Raw genomic sequence first — 13071 nt, 5'->3', positions numbered from 1 at the left:
AATTTCAAAACCTCGAGCTGTAAGTAAGATACAACTAATTTATTAAAAATGTATAGGTACAGTATCCACTAGATTTCGACTGTGACTCGGCCGAAGTAGTCTCACGTCACTTCGAGCATGACTTGGTCCAACCCCACCTCACGTCATTTTGAGCGTGAGTCGGCAAACCTAACCTCTCGCCACAGGACATGATACTGGTCCCTTTAACCCAACACATCCTATCAATTGTTTTGTATTGAAATAATATTATTGGATCAAATATTTCTACCTTGCATACGAGTAAAAGAACAAAAACTTTTTTTTACATCATTTCGATGTAAAATTGTTTCATTGTATTTAATTAGATTATTTATCATCTTCCATGACACAATATATTAATTTACTATAAATCTTTAGGACAATTGCTTATATATTCCTACAAAATTTCCGACTTTCTTATTTATCCGTCTTAAAAGGCTAATATTAAAAGTACACTTTTAAAGCTTCAAATATATCTTTCTACTGTCACCAATTTTTCTTATTAGTTAGGGACAAAAAAAGTATTTTAACTTCTTCCTTTTCAAATATACCCTTCTACAGTCACCAATTTTTCTTATTTATTCTTAACTCAAGGTCAGAAGAGGTATTTTTACTTTTTTTAGGGTTAATAGCATACAACTACTAGTAAACATAGCATATTGTAAATATATCCCTATAAAGTTCAGCTTTCTTATATTATCCCGACAAAAGTGTTAGTGTTTTCAAATATGCCCCTGTCGTTAGGATTCGTTATAAAAATTTAGTTAACCATAGGTAAAGTACTTAACCTGGTTAGTCAATGCGGTAAATTGACATTTTTATCCCTCTTATATTATATCTTTTTCTCTCAATCAATACCCTAGTAATAGGATCTCTTCATCTTCTTTCTTTTCTTTTTCCTCTTCCTCTCTCTCCTTCATGCTAGTTTCGAACTCGTAACTAAAATTTCTCTGTTTTCATTCATCCATGACGTGTGTTTCTTCGCGTCGAACACGTGTTGCTTCTCCATTCAATTTTCTTTATAATTTTTTCTTATTTTGCTCAAAAGAAAAGATTTAGGAGAAAAAGAGTGGGAAAAGAGGTTGCAACAATGGTGGATTGGATTGGATTTTAAAGAGAAGAAATATGACCATTGAAAATATTTTGAGGGGACATTTCTGTACGATTATAACAATTGGAGCTTTTGCAGAGACATATTTGTGATGTCAAAATTGACAGTTCACTTATCTGTTGTTAAAAAATAAATAATTTTTTAACGGTAACAACAAGAGGGACAAATATGAATATCACTGAACTTTTGCAGGGATAAAAGTTAAAAGTTGAAGTTTGTAGGGGTATATTTGTAATTTGCTATGTTTATAGGGAGCTGATGCAATTAACCCTCTTTTTAACTCTGCTAGAAATTTACTTCGGGTTTAACCCGAGATATGTAAGTAGTCTTATATATAAAATATATAGGGCTAAAAACTCTTAACCCAACTATAGCATTTTGGGTGGCTGCTAGGCCCAAGAGGTTAAGAGAATTAAACATGCTAGGACTGGAGTAGTCCCGGATAGGTGACCCCCTGGGAAGTGGGGGCGTCGCAGTTGGTATCAGAGCCAATTACTAGCCAAAACTGTGAGATGAGTCTCGGCTGAGCCAGGCATACAGTGGAGAGAGCGAAGCTCTCATGCCGATTACTGTTGTGGGTAGGGCCCGGCTCCTTCACAAGGTTGGTTAAAGCTAGCGAGACGAGTGTCACATTGCTTGGTACTTGTGATTTGAACTAGACGAGGATGTCGGGGCTTGGGGTGGGGGGACAATGTAAGACCTTAGGTATCGCTATATATAAGATATAATAGAGCTAAAAACTCTGAATCCGGCTATAGTATTTTGGATATTTGCTAGGCCCAAGAGGTTAAGAGAGTTAAGCATGCTAGGACTGAAGTAGTCCTAGGATGGATGACCCTTCTGTGAAGTGGGGCTTCACAAAATAATTTAACGGATACTAACAGTGCGGGTATATTTGAAACAAAAAAAATTAAGAAGGGGTATACTAAATATTTCAGAAGTTCTGAGTAATATATATATAGGTAATTATCTCTAAATTTTTTGTCGCATGCTTCCTACCGAAAAGAGTTTCTCTATACATTATTTTGGATGCCACAAATTTAGAGTATTTGGAGCTAATCTAAATGTACATATGCCTTGTACAATGTATTAATTTTCTGTACCTTATTTTTTCTTTGGAATATTTGAGGGTCTTCTGAGTTCTTTCAAGTTGAAAAGATCTAAAAAAATTTTCTGCACTTAAAATATGTAGATCTTCTAAATCTACTAATGATTAAAGTAAGGCTAAATTACATAAAACCCCTATAAATATTCGCTTTTTCACTTTCCCCTCTGTCATTCAAAAACCTACACTTCGTTCCTTTTAAAAATAAAAAATATTCATAGGGGAATACGATGTGACAAAATGACCAAATTATCGTCATCTGCTTCATCTCCTCTTCCCCAATCTTGCTCATACCAGTGGCGGAGGAGGGCAAGGGCGTGTGTCTAGGCATAGACAGAGGGTTGCGCGAGGGCAAGGCGGCGACCGAGAGCATGCGTGTGGGCATGGATAGGGATTTCAGGGGTATTTTGGGTATAAAAAATAAGATATAAATGAAATCCTAACGGAACACTGACGGTGGGGGCGGAAATTAATGAATATTTTTTATTTTTCAAGGAGGTAAAGTGTAGGACTTTGAATGACAGGAAAAAAAATGAAAAAGTGGATATTGACAGAAAGGTTTTATATAATTTAGCCATAAAGTAATTTGCAAGCTTCACTGTACAATGAGACTAACTTTTAATTCAAAACTACAAATAGGAAGATTTCCCAAGTTTTGTTTTATTATTTTGGTAGCAAAATCGAGTTACAAGGAGCCAAACACCTTTTTAAACTACTTAAGTGGTCCCTATATAAAGAAATTCTTTTGTCATAAACAATATCTTTTGACATCCAAGTGACCACATTCAGTTTTACTTGGTAGTCAGACGATATTAAGGCATTTTTTTGGACCTTATAAAAGTGTGATATTTGCTAGAAGCAGCAAATTTTTATTAGTGCTATTTTTTTTTNTTTTTTGGTCTTGCGCATATATAAGATGTGTTGTTGTATAATTCTTCAGATTGTTATATATACATTGTAGTTACAGCATAACAAAAAACAACCAGTTAATATCTATTCCTTTTCAATATCATTAATTTAGCAATTTATCCTTTTTTTTTTTTTGAGAAATAGATAGCAAGCTACCTGCTTCATTCATTAGGTGAAATGAACTGAGCATACAAGTTGGAAGCAGCTTAGGCCTCCGAGAAGTCGGTAAAACTCAAAAATAAATTAAAAGCACAAGAAAGAGGAAGGGAGATCAAAGCCCCAACGGGGAGTGGAGCAGGGGTGGAGGTACAAGAAGGGCGTCAGAGCAATGTGGTCTAGTTGTTGATCAGTTGTTTGAGTCGTTCTAGAGATCCAACAACATTGGGCGACTTTCCGTTGAAGACATAGTTGTTTCTGTCCGTCCAAATTACCCACCAGGTCGCAGCCAGAGCAATCAGGCGATGTTTCCTCGACGATTCGACAGGGATTTCCGTAGTTTTGGCCCAGAGATCTCTAACGTCGGCTGAGCTGGCGTTGTTTACGTCCGGTCCTCCCGTACTGAGGAGAAGAAACCGAACATGAACGCAATCGTTGAAGAGGTGGTCGCAGCTTTCCATCAGAACTGCGCAGAAGGCGCAATTCGGATCTACATGCATGCCTCTGATGAGCAATCTGTCGGCAGTAGGTAATCTCTTTCGAAGGAGTAGCCAAATGAAGATTTTAATTTTAACGGGGATTTTTAGCTTCCAGATGTGCTGATTCGTCGGGGCACGCAACCCAGCGTCCGTGATGGACTGGTAAAGCGATTTAACCGTAAATAGTTGGTTGGAGGTCCATCGCCATTTGACCGAGTCCGGACTGGCGCTTGGTCGGAGGTCTCGGAGCAAGTCTTTAAGCAACGACAGCTGTCTGCGACTTTCAGTAGAGCGAGTGGTCATGAAGCCACGACAGATAAAGCGCCATCTCCAGCCGCTCTGGTTCCAACATTGGGAGATCCGGGCTTCCCTATTGCAGATATTCGAGAAGATAAACGGGAAAAGGGTACGAAGGGGGGCTTCTCCAATCCAGATATCGGACCACATCCTGATATTTCTTCCGTCGCCGAGCTCGTAGGTTACTCCACATGAGAAGATATCTCGACAATAGAGCACGCTTTTCCACCACTGCGAATTGGGGACGAAGGCTCTACCCTCCAGCAATGGCTTTCGTCTGACGTAGTAGAGGGATCTAATCAATTTACACCAAAGGAGGTCTAGGTTGGTAAAGTAACGCCACCACCATTTGGTTAAGAGTGCCAGATTCATAGAGTTTAGTTCTAAGATTCCAAGACCACCTTCTCGTTTACTTTTGCATACTGTATTCCAGTTGACGAGACAAGCACCACCAGTGATTTTGGAGCACCCCTTCCAGAAGAAGGCTCTTCTGAGTCCCTCTATCCGATTTATCACCCACTTTGGCGCCCTAAAGATGGAAAAGTAGAATAGTGGCAGGTTGGTGAGAACCGAGTTGACGAGCGTGAGTCTTCCCCCTAGCGATAGTAGTTTGGCTTTCCAACCTTCTATTCTCTCCTCAACACGATTGATGACCACAGCCCAGTCTTCCTTGCGAAGTTGCCTGTTGTGAAGTGGTAGGCCCAGATAACGAAGCGGTAGTCGTCCGACTTGGCATCCCAAAATGGAATTAAGGCATTTTTTTGGACCTTATAAAAGTGTGATATTTGCTAGAAGCAGGAAATTTTTATTAGTGCTATTTATTTTTTTTTCGAAAGAGTTATTTGAGTGGCTTTTATAGACTTGCATAGTACAGCAAAATAATCTCATTCTTATGTAATTTTTGGGGTAAAAAACAATAAGCTTAAATCTATAAAATTTTGGAGTAAAGTAAGAATAAAACATCTTAACCATTCATCATTGCCTCTCTCTCAAAATTTTTCTTTAAATTGAGGTACTTTTAGTAAAATTCAAAATTTAGAGTGTCCAAGCAAATTGCATATAAAATTTTTTTATTTGAAATAATGCTATTTTCAGTAAATTTTTATGCCATTGAAAAAAAATTTTGAATTAAATTTTGAGTTCTTAATTAATTAGGTCCTAAATGTTTTTACCAATCACTATAACTACTTTTTAGTAACTCCAAATTTAATTCTAGCCTCCAAAAGTAACTAACACTTTATATTTTAGAAAAGTCATTATATAGTGGATTGCCTACTGAATCCACCGATTTCATTTTTTCTCCAAGATATCTTATGGATTTTTTTTTTTAGCTTTATCTATTTTAGTCTTACATATATATATGTATATATCTCTTCTTGTTTTTCATGATTCACTTCTTTGCAAAATATCAACCATGGGCAAAGATATCCATTCATATGTTACATTTCTTCTTTTAATATGCATCCTACTCTTTTCCTTTGAAACTATTGAAGCATCTAAAAGAATCTTAAGCTTCGAGCTCATATATCGTCACTCTCCTCGGTCCCCAGTTTACAACCCTAACCTCACCGATTCACAATGCTTTGAAGAGTCCCTCCGCCTTTCTGAGGATCGATTCCTCCAACCAAACAATGTTGAATCAATGCTAGTTGGCCATGAAATAACCACTATTCGCCCCCCTATCATCTGCTATCAAACATTGTACATGGTTTTTGTGACGATTGGCACTGGCAATGGCACCATTGGCTATCACTTAAACCTAGATACAGGCAGTCATCTTTCTTGGACCCAATGCAAGCCATGCATCAATTGCTACGTGCAAAATGAACCTTACTTCAACCCTCTCCAATCCCCTTCCTTCGTCGACATCTCTTGCTCTGACCAGAACCCCTGCCCGCAAAGCTATTATCATTGCATCAATAGCTGTTGCCACTACCATATCGTCTATATTGACGGGTCCCACACAAGTGGCACGCTCTCGAAAGACAACTTTGGCTTCCATTCAAGCCATGGTGACCACCTCGAGTTTATTGAAGGGCTTGTCTTTGGTTGCTCACATGATACACATTTAATTGGCGACAACCATGGTTATCCATCAGGATTAATGGCATTAGGTTTGGCCGAGGAATCATTTGCAAAGCAACTTATCAATCATGGCAGCCAAGGCCGCTTTTCATACTGTCTTCCACCGATAGGTTCAAACAGTATAAGCTTTTTACGATTCGGAAGCAACATTGTGCAAAGAGGGTCAGTCCAAACCACACCGATAGTTCCCATACAAGGTGTGTTCTTGTATTTCATTACCTTAAATGACATTAGTATTGGAAACAAACGACTTGGGTTTGAGCCAGGAATGTTCGCACGAAAGCCGAATGGATCGGGTGGGTTCTATGTGGACTCCGGCGCATTCATCACTCACTTAATAACCCCAGCTTTTGAACGAGTGAAGAAAGAGCTTAGAGATCATTTCCGCCATAAGAAATTGGTTGAAGTGGATCCACAGAGATACATGACAGATCTTAAAATTTGTTGGCTTTTCCAACCAAGTTATGAGAGCTTAATGCCGAGCATGACATTGCATTTACAAGGGGCCCAAATGCATATCATGTGGCGACAATTGTTCCTCATTAGAAGGGATAAGGGAATATTTTGCTTTGCAATGTTGCCACAGGACAGTTCAAGTGTTCTCGGGGCATACCAACAAGCAAATACTCGATTTACTTTTGATTTGCTACAATCACAACTTGCCTTCAATCCAGAGAATTGTGAACATGACTCCCAACCATGAAAGAGTGAAATGGGAAACTAAAGCCCAAAATAATGTACCCATATATATGTTTTCCTTCTTTAATAGTATTTATCTAAAGCTAATCTAAAGTAAGATTATTTTTAGAGAACAAATCTCTAATGTAATATGATGTGACCACTAAATCCACTGTTCACATTATTTGAAATTCATGTACTTTATATAATGAATAGTGATTCAATGGTCCACTGTAGGAACAATACTATGTAATTAATATAAAGATTCACAATCTTAATTACCAAAGTCTTTTAAAAGGAAAAGGAACATTAGAAGCTTAATCTATCTGCATGCAAGTCGCTGCTACCTTCAAATATCAACTTATTAGAAGTGATATTATACTGCAAGAATATTCCTTTTTAGTATTAGAATATTTCTTTTGATCTAAGTATATATCAATTCACTATGTAGTTGTCACAATGCCATTGTTCCCTTTTATTGAATTATTCGGTACAATGCTTCAATTATTCATTACAAAGCTACTAAGATTTTCTTTTACCTCTGAGTCCATACAAATATTCTTAGCCATCTTTAATTATTGAACATGCAGATGGGTTAATTAACCACTGGGCTAATTATGAAACATAGGTCAAAAATAACTCACTATATATAGCTGCTGTTAATTTCATGTAGAAATAATATTGTTAGACCAAATATATATTTCTACATTGCGTACGAGTATAAGAACAAAACTTTTCTTGTACTTCATTTCAATGTACAATTGTCAAATTTTAGGCTAAAATATAGAAAATCCTCATGTAAATATCCCTTTTTTTATTTTTCCTCTCATTTTCAAAAACCTATATTTTATTCTTTTAAAATTTTAAGTTGATGAATTTAGCCCACCACTATCAAGGTTCTATCAATATTTTGTCCATCTCTAACATTTTATATCGAAAATATGATTAAAAATGACAGAAATATATTAAAAAAATTATTGTTTTTGTAGAACAAGTAAGAATAGTTTGGTAATTTTGCCCTTTCCATTAACGCTATATCCTTTGAAAATATTTTCAAAATTCTAAGGAAAAAAAATATAAATTTTTGAAAGTCGGAAAAAAGAGTGAAAAATCAGATATTTAATAGAGAATTTTTTGTATTATAGCATTGCTTTTCATTAGATAATTTATCACATTTTTGCTCAATATAATTTATTAGCAATAAATCTTGTGGTCCGTAGTATCCAAAAACACATAGATTTTTTTGGCTAATTGACTTCTCTTTTTTTAACATGTTTCACTTCAAAAAATTAAGGAAATATTGTATCATAAACTAGGCCAATTTGCATAAAAAATCCACTAGTTTTGCAATTTTGTAAATCTAGGCCGTCTTTTTCGATTTTGCAGATTCGGGCTGGATTTTTCACTATCTAACAAAAATACCCCTCGTCTCCCTTCGTCTCACCCATATCCCGTCAAATGCAGCTACTGTATTGTACCGTACGGTGACTGTCGGGGCATTAAATGCGCTCTACGCCCGGGTTACGCAACCTCCTAGTCATCGAAATACGAACAAAATCAACTCCTCTATTCGCGAACCCCTATGTTTGCTATTCGGCTTTTCGAAAATAAATATTTTGAAACTAAATTAGGAAAAATACACAGTCGACGGCTAGGATAATGATGCAAAGCGAAGGAAAACGGTGCAACAACACTTCAAACAGTACAGTGCGCAGCCTATACCAGTGCAACATTCGCCGCCGAAAGTGTAACGCTATGTCAACCAATGCAACATCCCACTCCCACGCAGTCAATCTTCTTCATTGCCTCACTGCGACCCCCTCTCCCGCGTCCCGTGCTGCTTACCCTATTTCTAAACCCCTCGCCCTCCTCCATACACCTGTCATATTTTATTCCAACACTCTTCGTTGCGCTTGGTATTTGCAAAAGAGAAGTGGAAGAAGTATAGCAGCATGCAGGGTGAAGAGTGGTTTGCGCTTGGTATCTGCAACGAGATACCACATGGCAAAGCAAGAAGTGCAACTTTAAAGGAAACGGAGCAATCTATGTAAACCAGAGCAAATTTTTCTCTGCATTTTGTGTTACCTTGAATGTAATAGTGCAAAAGAGGCTGTAAATGGTGTAAAGACGACCCAACTAGTGCAACATTATTTGCTAAATAGTGTAACTAGTCTCTAACCAGTGCAATTATTCTCTATATTTTGTGCTACCTTGAATGTAATAGTGCAAAAGAGGTTGTAAATGATGTAATAACGACCCAACTAGTGCAACATTATTTGCTAAATAGTGTAGGTAGTCACTAACCAGTGCAACTCTGCTCTTTGATCAATGTTTTTTCGTTCGGTGTATGTTCTCAACATCTTCACCGAATGTTGCTTGGGTGTAGAACCAGTGCAAGTTCACAAAGGTTAGAAAATAAAAGTAAAATTAAAGAATAATAAGAAGAATAAAGATTGAAATAAAAAATGCACTCTTTATTAATATGGGAGCAAGGATCACATTTTCTTTAATAAAAATTACACTACTTTAGTGGAGCAGTATTCCTGATGATTGACTCATCCATGTTATGTTTATAGTAGACGATCTTGACTTTGGTGACCTCATAGTCGGTGACACACATATTTATACGTGACATGATTCGACATTAGTTGACTTCATAGTCGGTGACACTTGTATCCTTACATGACATTATTTTACATTAGTCGACTTCGTGGTCGGTGACATTTCTAGTGGTCTATTGCATGACTTGCTCTGTTTGATCTGATTGGTCGGTGATATTTTTCTATCCTTGAGATAGAGGCTGACCTGGTTGGTCGGTTACTCGGATATTATTCTATCCTTAAGATAAAGGTTGAACTGGTTGGTCGGTTATTCTTTGTTACTTTACTTCGGCTATCCGCCGACAGTGGGCTATTGAGCATATTGCATCGATCGCCACTGCTCATATGCATTTCACGTACACCAGCAGTCTGATCCACCACAGTAGGGTGTTCTTTTTCAAAAAAATGGTCGTACATCCGACCCGTGAGCTCAGCAGTCATTTGCTGGGTTATATGCCAGGGAGACCCCAGCAGTCATTTGCTCGGGTCACGTCCTGCTAGAGCGGTAGTGGCATAGCCTGAGGTCTTCGGACTGATATGGCGGCTTCTGGATTGGGTATTTTTGAGACTGATCGTCCGGTTGATGCATACTTACTCTTTGTTTTGTATTATAGTAGCAGCTAGGTATATTTCTCTATACTATTATTTACCTCCTGCATCATTACTACTGTAGTTATGATATCCATGTATGCATTCTGTTATACTTTACAGTAGCGGTAGTTATATGTTCTCTTACTGTTCTCTTTCCTTCTGGTATTACTACTACTGTATTTGTGATATATATCTGCTCATTACTTTGTTTATTTCCACTGACCCATGTTGTTGTATAGTTCTTCCTGATCCGGTGAGTACTCCTCGCCTTCTTCGGCTTGCGGTACCCACTGGGAGGGGAGACATGTTTATATGTTCTCACCCCTCCATTTTTCAGGTGATGGGGTGGTAAGGGTTGCGACAAGGCGTGAGACACGTTAGTAGCGATCAATAGATGTCACGTCCCGAGGTCCCTTTTAGTTTGAAACACAGCGAAAAAGTGTCTAATTTTTTTTTTTGAAAATCTAACCCCAGGGTATGCCAGATCCGCCACAAATACAGAAAATTCACTGTTCACACGGACAGAGTCTCCCCTGTATTTGCATGGCGTCGCACAAGTACAACAAGTAAACCGGATACAACCACAAATAAATGAATATAAAGATTACTATACATTCATACATTCACCATTCACTTGCGTTGTTCTATGTTGTTCTTGCGTTGTAAAACTTCTCGTGGTCCGAAGACCTCAGGCTATGCCACTACCACCCTACGCGCCCTCGCCTGCACCCGCTCCCCCCGCCCTTCTCGCCTTTTACCCCATCGAGGCAATTCCAGGACCATTTTTCTTTCTCTCTGACCCTTCTCCACCGCCTCTGCTGCCTTCTATGACAGTAACAAGGATGATACTGCGTCCTCTTCCTCCGCCTTCGCCCTCCATCTCTACTATAGCAGATTTTTCACCCATCAAACCGACTTTCGGGAACCCGCGTCCTCACCACTGCCGCCAACGACGCTTCCTTCTCGACGCCAAGAAGCTCATCGGTGAGGGAGGGGGCACGTGGCCCACCCCGCCCACCCGGGGCCGGCGATGAGCGAGGTGGAGACCGGGGAGACCGCGACGACAGGCGGCGGCGAGCGCGGCCTTGGCGAGGTTGAAGGCGAGGAGGGCAAGAAATGCACAAAAGTATCTTTGGCCAAGTACTTTTGTTTGCTTAAAAAAAATTAAAGGCCAAAAACTAGAGAACAAGAAAGAAGAACTAGAGAAGAAGAAAAAAGAAGATGAAGTTGCACTATTAAAATGAAGTTGCACTATTTTAAAAGAACGTTGCACTTTTATAGATATAAGTTGCACTCTTTGAGATGTAAACTGTATCTTTTAAGATGAAAATTACACTCTTTAAAAAAAAATTATACTCTTTGGGAAATAGTTACACTGGAGGAGGAGAAGAAATAGTGTAACTATCTCCCAAAGAGTGCAATTTTTATTTAAAGAGTGCAACTTACATTTATAACAGTGCAACGTTCTTCTAAAATAATACAGCTTCATCTTAACAGTGAAATTTCATCTTATTTTTCCTTCTTCTGTAGTTATTCTTTCTTATTATCTAGATTTTGGCCTTTAGTTAATTTTTTTATTTTAAGCAACTAAAAGTGCTTGACTAAAGATGCTCTTATGCACCCCTGCCCTTCTCCCCTCCTATCCCGCTGAGGCCACGCTCGCCGCCGCCCTATGGGATGCCGCCCTCTTCTCCAGCATCGTCGCGCTCATCTCCGTCTCTACTTTGCTCATTGCAGGCCTTGGGTGGGCAAGGTGGGCGGCGTGCCCCCTCCCTCGCCGGCAAGCTTCTCAACGGAGAAGTGCTTCCTTTTTGTCATCGGCGGCGGCGGCGGTGAAGACGTGGGTTCCCAAAAGTAGGTTTGGTGGGTGAAAAATCTACTACGGTGAAGATAGAGGGTAAAGGCGGAGAAAGAGGATGTGGTGTCGTTCTCTTTATTGTTGTGGAGGGCCATAGAGGCGGTGGAGGAGTGTCGGAAAGAAAAAAAGCAGGTCGCGGTGCGGCCTTGGCGGCTTTAGAGGTGAGGAGGGTAGGGATAAGCAGGCGCGGGCGAGGGTGCATAGGGTGGAGGCGAGGTGGGGCATCTCAGAGGGTGGTGGCAAGCGCGACCTCGACGGAGTCGGAGGCGAGGAAGGCAGGGGGTACGCAGGCCCAGGCGAGAGAGCAAGGAGGGGCGGGCCAGGGAGAGGGAGGGTGCACATGGTAGAGGCGAGGCGAGCCGCCTCCACCTCCGCCTCTGCCGCACTCTTCGAAGAGAAGAAAAAAAAGAATGCGAGAAAAAATAAAAAGAAGAGAGAGAAAGGAATAAGAGTATTTTGGTCAGTTTTCTAAAAATTCAGACCGAAACTGCAAAATCAAAAATAATGATGTACTTTTGCAAAATCTCAAACTTAATAGATTTTTTATGCAAATTGGCCAATTTTTTAAAATTAAACTTTAATAAAAAAAAATAAAAGGCCAATTTGCATAAAAAATTTACTAGTTTTGAGCTTTTGCAAAAGTAAGCCACCTTTTTAGATTTTGCAGATTTGGGTCGGCTTTTTGGAAAACTGACAAAAATAACCTTATTTACTTTTCTCTCTCCTTTTTCTTTCTTTCGTTCTTTTTTTTTTTCCTCTTCGAAGAGGCAGAGGCGGCCCGCCTCGCCTTTGTCCTACGTGCCTTCACCCTCGCCCATGCACCTCCCGCTTTCCTCGCTTCCGACCCCGCCGAGGCCGTACCGCGACCCTCTTTTTTTTTTTCTCTCCGACCCTTTTCTACTGCCTCCTCGACTCTTTATGAGCTCTTTACAACAATATAGAAGGCAGCACCGTGTCTTCTTCCTCTTCTTTTTTTTTCCCTCATTATATTTTTTTCCCCTTCGACCTCTCTCCACGCCTCCGCAACCTTCCACAACGGTAACGAGGACAGCACCACATCCTCTTCCTCCGCCTTTGCCGGTGCCGAAAAAAGAAGGCTCAGAGCAAGAGCGAGTAAGAGCGAAGCCAAAAAACATGAAAAAATAAAAAAAAAAATAATAAAATATAAAATATAAAAAATGCTT

The 13071-nt window shown here is 39.4% G+C and overlaps 1 protein-coding gene across 1 annotated transcript; it reads left to right on the top strand.

The window, feature by feature from the left end:
* Positions 5490-6863, top strand: LOC109720342 (aspartic proteinase nepenthesin-1-like). The gene has a single exon (XM_020247393.1). The coding sequence runs from the start codon at positions 5490-5492 to the stop codon at positions 6861-6863; it is 1374 nt and encodes a 457-aa protein (XP_020102982.1).

Source organism: Ananas comosus, linkage group 14 (genome assembly GCF_001540865.1).
Source record: "Ananas comosus cultivar F153 linkage group 14, ASM154086v1, whole genome shotgun sequence".
Classification (NCBI taxonomy): Eukaryota; Viridiplantae; Streptophyta; class Magnoliopsida; order Poales; family Bromeliaceae; genus Ananas; species Ananas comosus.
Note: the sequence above shows the minus strand (reverse complement) of the source record. Positions and strands in the feature narration are given on the sequence as shown.

Coding starts and splice junctions, on each gene's coding strand:
- LOC109720342 (XM_020247393.1), top strand. CDS start 5,490: ATGGGCAAAGATATCCATTCATATGTTACATTTCTTCTTTTAATATGC.